This window comes from Lissotriton helveticus, chromosome 3_1, assembly GCF_964261635.1.
Source record: "Lissotriton helveticus chromosome 3_1, aLisHel1.1, whole genome shotgun sequence".
In the NCBI taxonomy this organism is placed as follows: Eukaryota; Metazoa; Chordata; class Amphibia; order Caudata; family Salamandridae; genus Lissotriton; species Lissotriton helveticus.
This window is the reverse complement of record NC_136061.1, coordinates 933,009,667-933,026,971: the sequence shown is the minus strand read 5'-3', so window position 1 is coordinate 933,026,971 and position 17,305 is coordinate 933,009,667. Positions and strand designations below refer to the sequence as shown.

General features: G+C 45.8%; 1 protein-coding gene across 2 annotated transcripts in view; it reads left to right on the top strand.

Annotated features, from left to right (window-relative positions):
- Positions 1-17,305, top strand: part of B4GALNT4 (beta-1,4-N-acetyl-galactosaminyltransferase 4) — a 923,999-nt gene that overhangs the window by 333,597 nt on the left and 573,097 nt on the right. For both annotated transcript variants that reach the window (XR_013608736.1, XM_078681274.1), the window contains exon 2: positions 5,396-5,511. Coding sequence is in view for 1 of the 2 variants with exons in the window: in XM_078681274.1 (XP_078537400.1) it covers positions 5,396-5,511 (116 nt within the window). In the remaining variant the exon portion in view is untranslated. The remainder of the gene's footprint in view (positions 1-5,395; positions 5,512-17,305) is intronic.

Below are 17,305 nucleotides of genomic sequence, written 5' to 3'. Positions count from 1 at the left end.
TACTGAACTACAGGAACACAGACACTATCCTGCAGGAGGCTCGCAAACTGCAGTCAATTCAGGTTAAAAATAGCCAAGTCATGCGATTCCCACACTACACAGCTGCAGTGCAGAAGCGCCGACCCTCCTTTCTTGAGGTGAAGCGACAACTGCGTTATCTGGAACTTAAATACTCCCCAGTATTTCCAGTGCGGCTCAGCATAGTCGCCAGTGTTAAAACGCATTTCTTCGACACCCCTATGGCTGCCTGAAAGTGGCTGGACTTTGTGTTCCCTGGGTGCTCCACCACACCCACTGAGGCACAAGGGGGGACTCAGTGGGGGCCGGTGCGGGGAGATGCCGGAGGAGGGGACACAGGGCACGGGAGAGTGGTTCGGGGCTCGGTCTTAATGTCGAACAAATTATACTAGACCAGCACAGAGCACTGCAGGCGGCAGCTGAAATCAGTGAGGCTCAAAGGGAGTTGCTACCTGGGGAAAGCCTCCAGGAGTGGGGCAGCGACGAAGAATCGGCGGATGTCGCCTCCTCCTCCTCCATGGACTTCATTACCCCGCCTGAGGTCACCCCGCAAACAGCAGATGTTATTGCATGACTTTATGTGAAAGGCCGGAGGGCCAGGGGCACTATTCTGAACTTTGTGGACATGCAAGTACGAGTAATCTGTACTTATATTACTAAACAACTAACAATGTATCATTGCATTCATGAACAGTCATGTTATTTGGGGCATGTCAATAGTTTTGTGGGGCCCCCTTTCAATCAAATTCTCTTTAGGCATTGCGGGGGTGCATGGATGGGGGGTGTGGGACAAAGACCATTACGAAACAGTCAGATTTCCATCTGACTGTTTCGTAATGGTCTTTGTTTCTGATGCTAGTTCTGATTTATGGAATGTAATATCCCTTTTTGAATACTATTCAATATTAGCGGGCTACATGGCTGATGGTTGTGGTTTCTCTTTTTCTCTATTTCTTTTTGTTTGACCGCCAGATTTTTATGTATTAAATGTAGTTGAATTGGGGATTGAATCTGGTTAGTGGTCGGTAAACTGTCCCTTAGACCCTTGTTCCTTATGGATGTATAGATAATACTACATTGCCAACCAGTATATATCCGAGCAAAAACTTTTGTGAATTAGAACAATGGATCAGGGAGTTCATCTGGAACGGAGGGAGACACAGGGTGGCGTTACGAAAATTGTATGCGCCGGCGGAGCAGGGTGGGTTGGCCGTTCCCAACTTGGAGCTCTATTACCTAGCCTCCCAATTACAGTGTGTGTCGAAATAGCTGGCAGGCCTGTTGCTTGAAGACACAGCGAAGTTACTACCAGCATGGACGCTGACCAACATTCATCTATTCCACCCCGTGTCTAGAGCACCCACACCACAGCCTGGGATGTTAGCTGTAGCAAATTGCTGCTTTAGGCGCAGTCTGTATCTTACTCGGGAGGCAACCCCATACACGCTGCCCTTGCTTGGCGAGCCGAGGGGCAGGGTGACCACAATGGGGGTGGAGCTGGTGCCATGCGGCATGAATACAAACGATGGGTGATTTATTTGCGGATGGACATATGAGGGGTTATCCCATGGTTCGGACATTCCACTGGGCCAGTTCCTACTATACAACTCACTGGTGGCCTCTCTGACGTGGTTCTGGGCAGGCCTAGACACCGAACCCTGGAGAGAGACCAAGAGCGCCTCCCGTTGCGAGGCGGAGAGGCAGGAGTCAGAGAGCGCAGTGTCATACACCGTTTGCAACTGAGGCGCCGGAAGGGTGGCGTAGGCCTTGTAAAACTCTGTAGGAAGTCCAAACAGGCTGATCCCTGGCCCTATGTGGTTATACAGTATATGCATGTGATGGGGACGGGCAGCCATATAAAACACTGGCTGACTGAGGTACTGCTAGCACACACGAGGGACCCACTCACCTCCCTGCGGGGCAAGTGGGAAACAGACAGAGGGAGTCCCTGGGTAGATACAGACTGGGACTAGGTGTTGGCAAGCGCTACACAAATTCCACAGAATGTCCGGTAACGACTCATACAATGCTACATTATCCTTAGGGCGTATCTCTCCCCTGATAATTTGAATAGGTACTTCCAGTTGAGCTCTGCGGCCTGTCTGGGATGCGGCCTAGTGGGCGCCGGCATCTTGCATATGCTGTGGTCGTGCAACGCTCTGCTACAATACTGGCTGCACACTGGGAGTAATGTATACTGGGATTGTTTCCTAGATCCAAGAAACACAAAGTAACTTCCAGATTTCTGGACTTGGGGCTGATCACAGCTAAGTGGTTTATCACACGCAGGTGGAAACACCTGCTCCCCACCATCACATGGCATGGAAACAGTCTCTCCTGGTATGGGCACAAGCGGAAAGTATAGCTCTTAACAGAGAAGACACGTTGGGGCTTACAAAATATCATATTGCAAAACATTAGGATTCCATGCTGGGGGCTCGGCAGCATATCACTCACCCGGAGATTGAACACTCCGTAACCGGGAACACGGGCCGGAATAGAGATGGGTGTGCTGGGGCCTCTTGCAGGTAATCGCTCTTTAGGTGAATGGGTGAGGGGCACCTTACAGAGGGTAGATGGCGCAGAACAGAGGGGGCGACTCAGTGGGTGATTGAGAAAGGACTAGGCAACTCTGCAAAGTTACATTTGTTTTGTTTAACAATGTAATATCACTGGCACGTGACCACACAGGTAATTTAGCAGTGGCCAAGTTAATCCAATATAAGACCCACAGACTGCACGTTAGCTATCAAGGGTCCGACATAAGGCTTATGATCCTGCAATATATTACAGCTATTTTACTATAGACAAATGTTTTGCTAGGAATCGAACGGATTCACATATATGTAAAATGCCTATATTTTGATCATTGCTGACTACCATACATGTCAATATTTTTTTCTTCTTTTTGTTGTTGTTATCCTACCAATGTATGTATGATAATTCACAAAATGCCAATAAAGAGATACAGAAAAATGGTTGTAGGCAAATTACCTGCTCATTACCTGTAAAAGAAAGATGTCTAACCTGTAAACATACCCTCAAATGAGACAGTGCTACAGAATTAGAAAGATGTCTCTCTATATGCTGTATACTTAACCATTATGATATGTCTGAAATTCCTATGTAGTTGGCAGTCAACTATATATGTCAGTGAGTCTCCACCAGCAGAGCCCCCCACCTACCTCAAAATAACGGTGCTAGCAGTGGGTGTAGGTTTTTAGGGACCCAATCACAGAATCTAGGACCTAAAGATTGATTGTAGAGGCAAGTTCATGACAGAAGGGGAAAGGGAGACTATTAATTAACAATTCAGGACACAGAGGTGTTTTAAGCATGGATGAAAGCTTCATGAGTCCTGGCAAATGATGTCCTATCTTCTCTTCTTTGCCAGAAGAGATGCAGAAACGTTAATATTCTTTCATCACCCATTCACGCAGTTCTCTTTGAGGCACTTAGCTGATATCTGTCTGACTCTCCCAGCTCCTGTGCCCATCAACTGGCACTGATCTGGTGTGCCTGTCTACACTCACACCCATCTGGGCTTCTAGATTCACCACAGTGCACTGCCTCCTCTGATTGCAGTAATAATTGTTTGATCTAGGACTGACCTAACCCATCATCATCTGCTTAAAAAAATTACAGACATGGCATATGACTACTCTTGCCATGTCCCTGCCCGCATATAAGAAGCCTTAACCAGACAGTTCACTGACTGGTCCTGTGCGAATGAGGCCTTTCAGAAGAATCAACCTAGTGTGTTACGGTTTGTGATCCATCCTTATCAACCTTCAGAGACCAATAGCAGACGTTACAATGCAGATCTTTACCACACCTGCTGCAGTTACTCCCCAGACTGCAGTTTCTATAAAATATACACAGTATGAAAGGCAGCCCTAAATGATTATATTGGCAAAAATACATAAGATTCAACTGCACTTTCAGCGGCCACAAAGGCAGGACATTCCAAGCATGATTTCTGTTTTTGGTGGTATTTCAAATCTAATTCAGATGTAAGTAACTTACCTAAGGATATCCACTAGGAATAGTTCGGTGTCGAATCATATATTTGAGAACTAAAGATAAAACTACTGACCTGACTCCCTTCACATTGAGGGGGATAGTCTCCACTTTTCTTATATTTCCTCCTCCAATTTCTTGCAGTGCAAAGTAGGTAAAGGCCTGCCGTACTCCTACTTAGTATGTTGTTACTACAGTATTTATAAAAAAATATTTGATGGATCCCAAAACAAAACCATTGTATACCTGCTCCCATTACATCAGTTTATTTAGATTTAACTCTTGAGTCTCGCCTGTATCCTTTTAGGGCACTGGAAGGAAATTTTCGTGGAATTCAATTCAAAATGGGGATAATAGTTCCACACTATGTTCTGGGATTTTTATTTTTAAGGATTACACCGAAAATATGATCATATTTAATTATCTTAAATGCTATGGTGACTTACATCTGTTCCATTTAGCAAGTAGCAATATCTTTACATGCTTTTTCTGATACCACCTTGGGCAAAATTAGCATTTGCTTCCCAGCTGGTCCTGGTGGTGTACTGTGAAATGTAAACAGGGGCTGAAACATTTCCACAGATATCATAAGACCAGGGCCACTGGAATTATGGGGCACATCTTTTAATTAAAAAACTACCATGCAGAACATTATTATGTACCTGGCTTCTTGGAGACATATTAGTTTTTAAGCCATGGGACCATTGGACAGAGGGTGTAGCATGTTTGTGTTTCTTCTGAAGTGTAAGTGCCATTTTGAAATAACTGCTGTTACGAGGATTTGTGTTGATGTTTTGACTTCAGAAACCCCATAACAAAGAATGAATCATTCTGTCCATCCTGTTTGAGTTGCATGTAAATGTTTACGGTCTCTGTTTCTTGCTGCTGACAGTAGCCCTTCCCCCATTCCATTAAAAAGGGATGTTTGCACTATATAGGCAACGTTGTCATTTCTTTAAGTGGTTAATTACAGCAAACCGTTAACAGTGCCCAGGTAACAAATGTAAAGTGCCATACAGAGCAATTCTTGTGTTGGAATTTTAAAAACTTTTGATTTGTTTGAGTTTGAAACAATGTTTGTGTAAAATATGTTTACTATGCTGAAGATTTGGTGACTCTGCAGGGCTGGTCTCTAACCACTATCTAGATCGGAAGGGGCCCAAGTAACCTCAAAATGCATTGGATTTTTAGGCAGCGTCATAAACTTTGGGACGTCCCCTTTTGAGAATCTGAGAGCTCCTGGTTATGTGTGTGTGGGCCAGATGTTGTTTGATGGTAAACTTTACCTATGCCGGTGCATCCCACCATGGGAAGAGCTGAGGCTAGAACTCACGCTCATCTGCCTTCTATTCTACAGATGGCGAGCGACTGGCCGAGGGGACGGATGCAGGAAGGAGAATGGCCGGAGCCCACGCCTCATCACTCCAGAGGAGACCTGAAGATTCCAGTGAGAGCCGTGAGGAGGAGCAGGTGGTAAGGATCCTTTTCTATTTTTGTATTATTAACTGATAGAAAAACATCCCAAAAGCACTGTCTAGTATTTTCTTAAGACTTTGTAGCGGCGTTGTGTGTAATTGGGAAACCAGTTTCAAATTCTATATGTTAAAAACTTTTAATGAAAATTGAAAAATAATCTTTAGATGTATATTCTTTCCATTTGTTTATGAAATGTCTGTCCTGGTACGAAAGGGACAAGAATCTCTCATAATCACCTTGGAATCCTGAGTACCTGCATATAACATCGATACAACCTCATGATACGTTGGCCTCTATTCTATGTCTTGGTAGTTCTCCCGCTTAAGTTACTTTTCTTCTGAAGAATGTGCAAGTTGCACGTTACTTAGTTTTCTCGTGAGCTGCTTTGATGGTTAAATGGGGAGTTAGGGTAATTGTATTTAGCTTGTTTTCACTGACTTTTTACAGAAACTTGCCTGGTACTACATTGGTGTTTTTTTAGTTCTGTGTGCTGCATTGGTCTACGAAACATTTTGTTCATTCTGAAGGGGTAGATTAGTATAGGTTATTATTATTGTCAATATAAAGGATTATTAGGCTTATACCATGCACAGAAGATTAAAACACACAGGCGTGCAATATATAATTAAATTAATATTGCAACAATATAACACAATTGCAACCTAAAATACTGAATGGACCGTTACATTCGTATGCTATAACTTTAATCACTGCCGATTAGTTAAAAAGTGAGACCGCTAGTGCAGTCTGTTGACTCAACCATAGGTAAAAATTCATATTAGAAGTACATATTAAGCATTGAACTTTCATAGAAACTAATCTGGTACAAATGCAAAGGAAATGCTTTTAAGATTCTTGACCCAGCCCACTAAAAAATAAGTAGGTTTGAACACTATCAGGGTCCAAATCGGTCATCTTTTTGTTGGAGTAAGGGCAACTGTAGTGTAGGTATTTATTTCAGATGTTCTTAGTTGTAGGAACCTTTAATATCTATGAGGAGGTAAACTATCATACGCAGAAGTTGGAATAGCACCCAATTTAATCCTCAGCGGTGACCTGAAAGCTCAATTGAAGTTATGGGTCTTAATAATGTGTTTCGTTATCATTTGTTTTTAATAAAATCTTTTTATTCGCAATAAACCAAGTTCAAGTTAAAGCAAACATACAGGTCACGTCCAAGGCAGGAAGAGAAGTTAGTTATTTCAGAGAACCATCTGGGTTACAGCTTCAGCAAGGTTACATTTAAAATTAGGAGAAACAATAATCACCAAATTTACAAATCAGCCAGCTCCACGTCACGTGCAATACAGGGAGGCTCACAGATATTCCCCTATACTCGTTCCAATTAGTCCATATTGCTACCCATTTCCGCGGGCACCCCCGGGCCACATACACAGTCTTCTCCTGTACCATGTTCCAGTCCATAACTTATTTCCATGCGCCCAGAGTAGGCGGAGCCTCCGCCACCCACAGTCGCGCAATATTTCGTTTAGCAATTACTAGACCCAGCGTGACCCACAGTTTCCCTTTAGAGGAGAGGTCCGTTGGCTCCCATCTATTGAGTAGACATCTCTTCACCTCAGGTCGCAGCTCCACTCCCCACACCTCTCTCATACAATGCAACACCCGGGTCCAGTAGGCCTGTATCTCCCGACATTCCCATATTATGTGCAGGAAGGTGCCAAGCTCCCCACAGTCTCTGAGGAAGAGCCCATCCTCACTACGGCCCATCAGGACCAACCTTGTACCAGACATATAAACTCGGTGCAGGATTTTCAGCTGTATAAGGCGTAGTTTGGCCACTATCGCTATCTCTTTGGGGGATGCTAGTGCTTCACTCCATTCCTCGTCATCAATTACAAGTCCATCCGCCTCCCACTTACCCCTTAGGGCCCTCAACTGGTCCGGAGTGTGGTTTATGAGTTTCTTGTACGTTAAGGAGATAGCTTTCTCCGGGAGGTGGCCATCTAGTAGCCTGTCCTCCAACGGTGAGTACTCTGGGGGTTGGGTCCCCAGGGGAATGTTTGTCGTAAGCGCGTCTCTGACTTGCAAGTAGCGGAAGTGTTCTGTCTGCGCCAGATCCTATGTCTGCTGTAGAGTGTCAAATGTTACTACCCCGGTCGGGCTCCATAGGTCTTTAACTTGCGAAATCCCAATCAGGTCTCAGTTCCGGCACCCCTTGGTTTGCCGAAGAGAACCAAGCTGCTCCGAGGCCCAGAGCGGTGTTGCTAGGGTAAGTTTCCCTGCCTAACCCAGTTTCTTCTGCGCGATGTGCCAGAGCTGGACCGAGTGCTTGGTGGGACCCGTGAGACAATATCTCCCCGGTCGTGAGTAAAGGGCTATTTCGTAGTTGCCCCCCGGCAGGAGCCACTTATCCATCTCGTATCCCGGGTCGTTCCCCGCACTGTAAGTGCCCTGGTTGATGGCCGAGAGGTGTGCCTCCCAGTAATATTTCCTAATGTCGGGAAGTGCGATGCCCCCGTCAAACCAACCCTGTGTCAGTTTCTGCAGCGATATACGGGCCAAACCATTCCAGAGGAGGTCCCGCTGAGCCGTCTCTATAGCGGCAAAGTATCTCTGTGGCACCAAGTCCGGGTAGTTTTGGAGGGCATAAAGGAATCTTGGCAGCGCCATCATTTTAAACAGCGCTGCCCGTCCCAGAAGGGACAAGGGGAGGGTTTTCCATGTGGCCAAGTATCTCTGGAGCCGCTGCAGGGGCGGGAGAAGGTTCCTCTCGCATCTGAGGGCCAGGTCTTGAGTGATAAAACCCCCCAAGTATGTGAATCCCTCTTGTGCTATTTGGATCGGGCATCCTCCGGGAAGTGGGGGGGTCACCCTGAAGGACATATAACAGGGATTTACCCCAATTAATACTGTAGACGGAGTATTCGCCAAATTCAGTAAAGATGTCCAACGCCCTCACAATGGATACACCCGGGTTGGAAAGGTAAAGTAGGATGTCGTCTGCGTAGAGCGAGATTCTATCCTCCCAACCTGCTGTCCATCGTATCCCTTTCAGGGAAGACGTTTGCTGAACCCAGGCCGCGAGTGGCTCCAACGAAAGAGCAAAAAGCAAGGGCGAGAGGGGGCACCCCTGTCGCGTCCCTCGTTCCAACCCAAAAACTTCCGAGACCTTGTTATTGACCACTACTTGTGCACGCGGTTCCGTATATAGAAGACGTACCCAGCTTACAAATTCCGGGCTGAATCCTGGCTTTTGCAATACCGCCCACATATACTGCCACTCCAGGGTGTCGAACGCCATTGCCGCATCCAATGGCACTACTACCGCGTCCTACTGCAGCCGATGACAGCTACCCAATACTCCGTGCAGTCGGCGCAGATTGAGCGCCGTGTTGCGGAGTGGCATAAAGCCCGATTGGTCGGGGTGCACTAGTGCGTGCAGGACGGGTTTCAGTCTGTTGGCCAGTACTTTGGCTAGGATCTTAGGCTCAGCATTGAGCAACGAGATCGGCCTGTGCGAGGTACAGGCGTCCTTGGGTTTTCCTTCTTTAGGGATTGAAACGATAGTGGCCGTTCGTTGGTCCACTGGTAGTATTCCCTGCTCCCTGCTATCTTCAAACATCCTTAGGAGGGGTGCTCCTAGGCTGCTGGGTTTGAGGTTGTACAGTTCCACTGGCAGGCCATTGGGCCCAAGGGCTTTCCCTGAGCTGAGATCATGAATGGCTTGTGTCAATTCCTCTGTCCCTATTGGTGCCTCAAGAGTCTCCCGCTGCTCAGCCGTTAAGGCGGGAAGGGTAATACCACTGAGAAAAGCCATTGACTCCTCCTCCTCCTCCTCCTCCGATCGCTCCGATTTCTTAGTATAGACCCTACGGTTGTGAGCCGCAAATTCCTTCACTATCTCATGCGGTTCTGTTACAACGTCCCCTGACTCTGTTGTAAGTTCGACGACCACCTTCGACACTTGTTGTTTTTTGTCTAGCCAGGCTATGAGTTTGCCTGCTTTGTCCCCTTGGTCGTATAACCTGCCCTCCCTACTGCGCGCCATGGTTTTGGCCGCCTCTGTGACTAGGGCCTTATACTCTGCTGTTTTGAGATGGAGACTGTGTACCGCTTCAGGGTCTACGCTCTGTTGCGCTGCGTTCTCAAGCGCCAGGAGTTCCGGCTCTATTGTGACTGTCTGGGCTTCTCGTTCCTTTCTGTTACCTGCTATGACCGACAGGGCCACCCCCCTCAGCACCGTCCTAAAGGCCTCCCACAGTACCGATGGTGAATCCACCGAGCCTTCATTTTCTTTGAAATAGTTGTCTATTACTCGGGACAGAGTCTTTCTCGTGTCCTCTCCTTTAATATACCAAGCATTGATCGGTGCCACACTACCCACCCTGTGGCCACCCACTGTCACGTGCGCCCACAGTGGGGAGTGGTCCGAGATAGCTCGTGCCAGATGGGTGACTTCCTCGATCGTTACATCCTGGTACACTGGTGCTAACAAATAGTCAAGTCGGGAGAAAGTGTGGTGTGGGCCAGAGAAGAAGGTATATTGTTCCTGGATTGGGTGTTTGAGGCGCCAAAGATCAACTAGACCGCATGCTTCCATAAGGTTGGGGAGCCACCGTTGTCCCAATTTCCCTGGCCGGGTGTCTGTCCATCTCCCCTGATACCACCGCGTTAAAGTCGCCCCCCACCAGGAGTTGTCCCTCAGGAAGTGACAGTAGCAGTTTCCCCAGGTCTTGATAGGACTGTGTTTGGAGGCCTGGCGGGATGTAAACTGCCACCAGAGTAAGCCGGCGGCCCTCCCATTGTCCCGAGATTGCAGCAAAGCGGCCCAGGGGATCCACCTCTGTTTGGTCAATAGTAATCGGGAAGTTGCGCCGCAACAGGATTCCAACTCCCCTTGATCCGGACGTAAAGCCCGCATGAGCCGCCAGGGTGTACCCCCACCTATTCTTGTTACTCATAGGCGCCTCTTCTGAACCATGCTCTCTGTCCCTATAGATTCATCCCTTCATCGTGCGATTCACGTGACAGTCTGAAGGTAAGACGCCGAGGTTTCCTTAGCGCGTTCTAATTGTGTTTTTAAACGATGTCCCGAGATCGATGTTCCCCTGCATTCTTTTTCCCAGATAATTGAATTTCGGAACGCCGAAGTGGACGTTTCGACGCCACCTGACGGCTATTGTCCTTCCTGGACCACTCGTTACTCCAGGACTCTGCTGGTGAGTAGGGTCAGTGCTCCGGCACGCCCTACATAGACCTACCCCCTTAAAGTGTAATTCATGCCTGAGTTATATATACATATATAATTTCAGTCCTCCACGTGCCACCAGAATCGGGACCACATCAAGCTTGACTGCAATTGAATCCTTCTACATTGGTCCGATAATCATTGATCCACGGTAAGCACTAAACCAAAAAAAAAAAAACACTCAGTATTTCCTCCCCTCCCCCCCCCTCACATTAATTATCCAGTTGCTTTAACCTTCCCTTACCCTGATCTCCCTCCCTCCCACACAGCACTGTATCCAGCCCACCATGTCCTGAAGATGATCCCCATTCATACGGATCGAAACGCCGTCGACCAAACAGCCAGACTCCAGGCGCCCCTCCACATTGGTTCTCCTTATAAACACTGAACTGAGAAACCATTATTGGATTGGAAACCATTGTGTTCTTTCACTGTATATATTTGCACCTTGCACCTTGCGCCGCTCACGCTGTATTTCTTGTCACTTGCGCTGCCGTAGTGTCACAACTCACTGCACTCGTGCACCTTGTACTACCTTATGGGCTGATATTTGTTTATTGTTTAACTGTTCATACAGTGCTGCAACGAATTGTGTTTATCTGCCCCTATCCCTCTATTTCCTTTGAATATAAAATATTGCTTTTTAGCACTATTATGAACAAAATAACTGACTCCTTGATCTTTGTAGGATAATACTGTATAGATATCCTTATCAAGTACTGTTTATTAATGTGCTCAATAATACCAGTTGGGATATTGTTTCGTATATATTTCCTTAGACCCCAATCCCAATAGGTTGATGGGTTCATACTCCTGTTTCTCCACATATACCCACCTATTCAGAGCGTAGCATGTGTTTCCCATCAAGTGCGTCTCCTGAAGGAGAACTACGTCAAGGGCGTGGCGCTTCAAAAACTGCAATACTATACACCGCTTCAGTTTATCCTCCAGCCCGTTGACATTCCAGCTGACCAACTTCAAACTTTTATCCCCTCTTATGGTAATTCAGGTATATATGTGTCCTGCCGTGCCCTTGGTTCTCTCGGTCATGTCCCATACTCTACACCATACTTCAGCGTGACCCCACCCACCTGCCTCCCACCACCCCCAAACTGTGCCCCCAACACCCTTCAGAACAGTAAACCCCCCCCCCCCCCCCCAACCCCCACCCTGCTCCGTAGGTTCCGAACTACCCACATCCCCAATTAGCAGAGCGCCTTTCGCCCAATCCCAACCCGGGAGTGAGGAAACCTCTCCCCGCCCCCCCCCCCCGCTAGAACTCTGAAAGGGAAAAGTGCACCGGCCCCAGCTCCAGCCGCCACCCACATCTATCCCCTTCATTACTCAACAAAGCTGTACCTGAGAGTACACTCTCCACACTTTAATACATACTATCAATTGTCCGTGTCCCACCTCTTGTGTTACTGCACATGGGCCCCCTAAAAAGGCTGAACCCTCTCTCTTCGTTCAGAAGTGTCATGGGCTGCCTCACCACAGTGTCATAGGCATAAACACTCACTGTACCATTTGCGCTGGGAGTTCTCCCCCCCCCTGGCCCCCACCCAATTAAGAGCAGCCCAGTGTCTCAGTGGTGCAGTGCGGTATACGTTACAGTTTGTCAGGACTTCTTCCACCTCCTCCGCCGCTGGCGACCGTCCTATTGTCTGAGGGATCCCCATTTAGGACTAGCTGACCTCGACCGCCAGGAGCGTTGACTCTGGATCGCTATCATTTTTAATTCATGAAAGGATATTTTTTCATTAGCTCCTAATGGAGCAAGATCGTAATCAAAGCTTAACTCAGAATTTCTCTGTGGTTATTTATCAAATTCTCTTCTCATAATTGTGAAAGGGAAGACCCGTTTACCCAACCCCCAGTCTCACGTATTTTGAAAAGGTACAGAAGAGCCATTATTCTCTCAAATTTACAAGGCTGTTATCTCAAATTATAGGCTTTACATTTCTTAAATGGTATATTGCAATACTTTAAAGAAGTGGGTATTTTAAATAGAATTGTTTGACACCGGCATTGGCCTTTTGGGTTTTATTTTTGAGAGATGCGAATTGTGACAACCACAATAGGGATAGTCCTAGATAATCTTTTATTTCTTGTTCGCTCCAAGTGAGTAAATGCCTTCAATATTCCAATTAAAACCTGTGAGACGTTTTACCAAAAGTTATCATTTTAGTTTTGGTTAAATTCATCTTTAAACCATTTTCTCTGCACTACAAAGACACAAACGTCAGTGACCAATATAACCCAATAGGAGTCTTATCTTCCACAATTAAGTCACCAGCATCTAATATTATTGGTATTTTCCTACTACCCAATTTTGGAGGACACCAATGTACAATATGAAAATCAGAAACTAGATTCGACAGATAGATAATTTGAATGTTTTTAATTTAAATGTGCCCATAATGTGTATATTACTTTGAATCTATTCTAGATTTGATGTTAGGGATAAGTACAATTGATTGCCTATACACTAAAAGATACATGTATTTGAAGACATTTTGATTAATAAATAGATTTGTACTTTTTTACTAAAAACGCTGTTTGATTTGTTGACATTGGGTATATGGTTATAATTCCCTCATATGAGTGGTGTCCGCTTGATTGAATGGTTGTGATTAAGATGAACATTGGTGTCCTGAAGTACAGCCCAAAGGAAATCTCTTTCACCATAGCAAGATACTGCTACAGCTAGATTTCCATTGTGATCTCCAATGTGATCCTTGATTGTGACCCTTGATTGTGGGAAGGTAACCACCTTGCTTTAAGTCCACTGTTATTAGCTGATGAGTAGCTGTATCATGAGGTGGCTTGCCTGACTCTATAATGAGAGTCTGACCATTGGAAATTGAATCTTGATTCTCGAATCTTCAAATTTCTCTTCACCAATTTGAGTGAGTCTGTCTCTGGAAGGGGTGCCAAATTCCTCACCCACTCGACAAGTCCTCGTAATAAATACCTGAAAAAGGGTGTGGGTACTAAAGTGTTGTAATATACTGCTGTGGGCCCACGGTATACCAGAGAAGCCCACCACTGCCCCTGAGAATCCTACCAGTGTGGTGAATAAGTGAATGAGTGCTGACCATCCACAAAAGCATACACAAAAGCACATGTTCTTGAAGAATGTTGAGAAAGAGAGTAAAGCTAACCTCAAGAGCGTTAAAGCAGACCCCCCTAATCCGGACTCACTGATCTAAAACAAGCAAGATATCAACTCCACAATGGAGATGATACTGAATAAGCTAGCGGAGGTGCATGATATTGCGAAATCAACTAAGAAAAACATTGATAGCATGCAGAACGAGATTTCCGCAATCCAAAGAAACATAAGAGAATCAAACCCAAGAATTGAAGTAGCAGAAAACAGAATTAGCCAATTGGAAGAGTGGGCCACAAAAAATGCAAAAACATTGGAAAGAATTGACGCCACTACACAAGCCCTGGCTAGATATCGGAATTGGAAAATAGAAATAGAAGAGGAAATCTACGCATTTTTGGACTGCCGGAGGGAAGCGAAGATGCTTCCGGGTCATGCATTACCTTTCTTGAAAAATGGCTCCCTCAAGTCACCAAGCTATCTTTTGATAAGCCCTTAGAGTTTGACGGAGCACACAGAGTGCCAACGAGAAAGCTACTGAACCAAACACACCCCAGACCCATTGTGTGTAATCCGTTGAGGTACCAAAATGTTGAACTTATCTTATCTTTAATGAGGACAAACCAACATATTCTCTGGCATAACAACAAGATCTTCCTATCACAAGACTACTCCAAAGCAACAGTGGATACTAGAAAAGGGTTTCTCGCTCTCTGCCCCAAACTGAGATCCCTAGGATACCAATTCTTATTTGTGTACCTGGCCAAGTACCGAATTGTGGTGCAGGGCAAGTCCCACTCCTTCTAGGACCACTTGTAGTTGAAGAAATTTCTTGACGACAATGACGACCACAAGATGGATACATCCACACAGAAAAGCTCGACAGGAGCGCACAGTAATAACCACTAAAGATGGACTCTCAAGATGCCAGCCTGAGTAACATGATATGCTAGCCTGAGTATCATGAGAATATGAAAGGATAACAAAGCCTAAAGTCTGTGCCTAGATCAAGTGTTTATTAATCTAGAAAGAGTGTATAAAAAGCAATAGTGTTCCAGAAAATGCTTGAGTAACTTTAAAAGGATAACAAAGTTCTGAACCTAGAGTCTACAGCCTGAGCTGTTTTTGTTAGACTTGGTATACTATGCTGTCTAAAGTCACTATGCCTTGAATAACACGAGGCGGATAACTAAGTTTAGAGCCTGTAGTCAATGCCCAGAACAAGGGGTTAATGCCCTGAGACTTGTTGCTCCTATTGTATAGTGAAAGGGTAAAGGTACCTTCAAGGGATTATATTTACAATATTTGGTATCTATTTATAAATATAATTAAAGACCCAAATAAATGTTGGTCTATAAAGGAATTAAACAGTTCTGGTTATTCATTAAATTTAAAACAGTCACACAATGTGATCAAAACATGAAAAACAAAGAGAACGGGTGTATTTAGAAAATGTATTTTATACGTGCTATAAATCAGAAAAGGGTACTGAAAAAGTATATCAACGACAATGTTACAAGAAGTACATATTACAGAAATAAAACCACTTCATTGTAACAATTGTGTGGGCTCTTCTTTTTTGTTGCAATTGATCCAATAAACTGAAAAAGAAAAAGCGTAAGTCGACGTTTCGGTTTCTCTAAATTGATTGCCGAGACCTTCTTCAGGACAAGAACGAAGATATACGGGAAGACCCCTTAGGATCAAAGCAGTATTGCTAATCTGTATTGATGCTGACTGTCTTCGAATCTAATCTCATAGATCAAGATTCTTAATTTCAATGAAGCAGCTCGTCACATAAATCTTTACTGTTCACAATAGTGGCCACTTTCGAGCTGGGAGAGGTCATGATTACCGATACTTCACACAGGGAGGCTCAAAGATCATTGACTTATCAGAAGGCACACGTGAAGAGACATCGCGTTCACGAATTTAGGTGCCTAATATTGTGAACAGCAAAGATTTATGTGACAAGCTGTTTGCCAGGGCCGGTTATCGCCAATTTTGCTACAGGGCCGTTTTTGCAGCAACCCTGCAAAAAACGGCCCTGTAACAAAAACGGCTCCCATCCTTGCGGCGCCCTGGGGGATTGCCCGGTGCCCACAACGGCCAGTCCGGGCCTGCATAGGGGGAGCGAGCGGGGTAGTTAGTAATGAACAAAAAAAAACATACCTGCTGCTGCCGGCCGCCTCGCGCTCCACTGCTGCCAGTTCCTGGTCCCAGCCGTCCCTTGGACAGTATTACGGACTCCCCATCCTATACCTGCACTCCTCTCAAGCATGAAAGTAGCGTGGGGATTGACCTGAGTGGGCTGGTTTAACTCTCGCTCAGGCACAGGGAGTTTGTGCCGTTTCTCCAACCCTGCTGTGCAATACATCTGGGTTGGAGAAACCTAAATGTGCATGTCAGTTTGTCTGGCTGAAGACGGCCGGCCCAACTGACAGGCGCACTTAAAAGTGCACATCTACCACTCCTCCTCCCCACCTCCCATGGCACTGCCCGGCCAGCCCCTCGCTGCACACGGTGGCTCAAGTAGCAGCAGAAAAATAAAACTATAGTAAACTATCATTTTATTTTGCAGTTGCTGGCTCATAGCTAGTGGAGCGACGCTCATGCGCCATTGCGGAGGAGCCGCCCCCTGTACATTGTCCGCCTATCTTTTTTATTTTTCACAATCCGATTTTAATGTTGAAAGCCAATACAGATTTGGTGTCCCGTAGAGCGCCAGCTGTATATAATGAGAAGAAGCATTGAATTCAACATTTTCAAGCATTGCAGAATCAAGCTGATGCAATAAACACATTAAAAAGAAACTTAACACATCAAACAATAGTGCCATAACAATATTGCTGGACGCACCCAGCGACCTAGAATACACAGGTCTAAACAAATCAGTACACATGTAGGTAGAGTCCATATCTGTAGTGCAGCACAGCCCGATCAACTCAACAGCTCTTTAACAGCAGTGACAGAGGGGGGAGATTCTAGATCTAATCCCCTGTAATCGGCCCACCAGTTCCATATCTTGTAGTGTTTTTAGGGATGCTCTCTGGCCGTAAAGACTGGTATCTCCAGCCCCATGCAAAAGTCGAGGCCTTTCTTCCAGGTTGCAACCAGTGGCAGAGCCTCACTCTTCCATACTCTTGCGATATCACGCTTAGCCAGGGTAAGGCCTAGGAACAACAAATGGCGCTTATATCTATTGCCACCCAACCCCTTGGCTATATGAAGCAGAAACATTCGGGACGAGAGTTGAATATCCCATCCCAAGACTTCCGAGAGGCATGCTGCCACTCCTCTCCAAAACTGCGACAGGGACGTACACTCCATACAGTGTGAAAGAAGTCACCGTCAGCTGCCTCACATCGCAGGCCCCTTGATGACGCAATCAGCCCAGCCCGCCACAGCCTGTACCTGGTGAAATATACCCGGTGCAGGTATTTGAATGGAATCAACTGCAGGTGGGC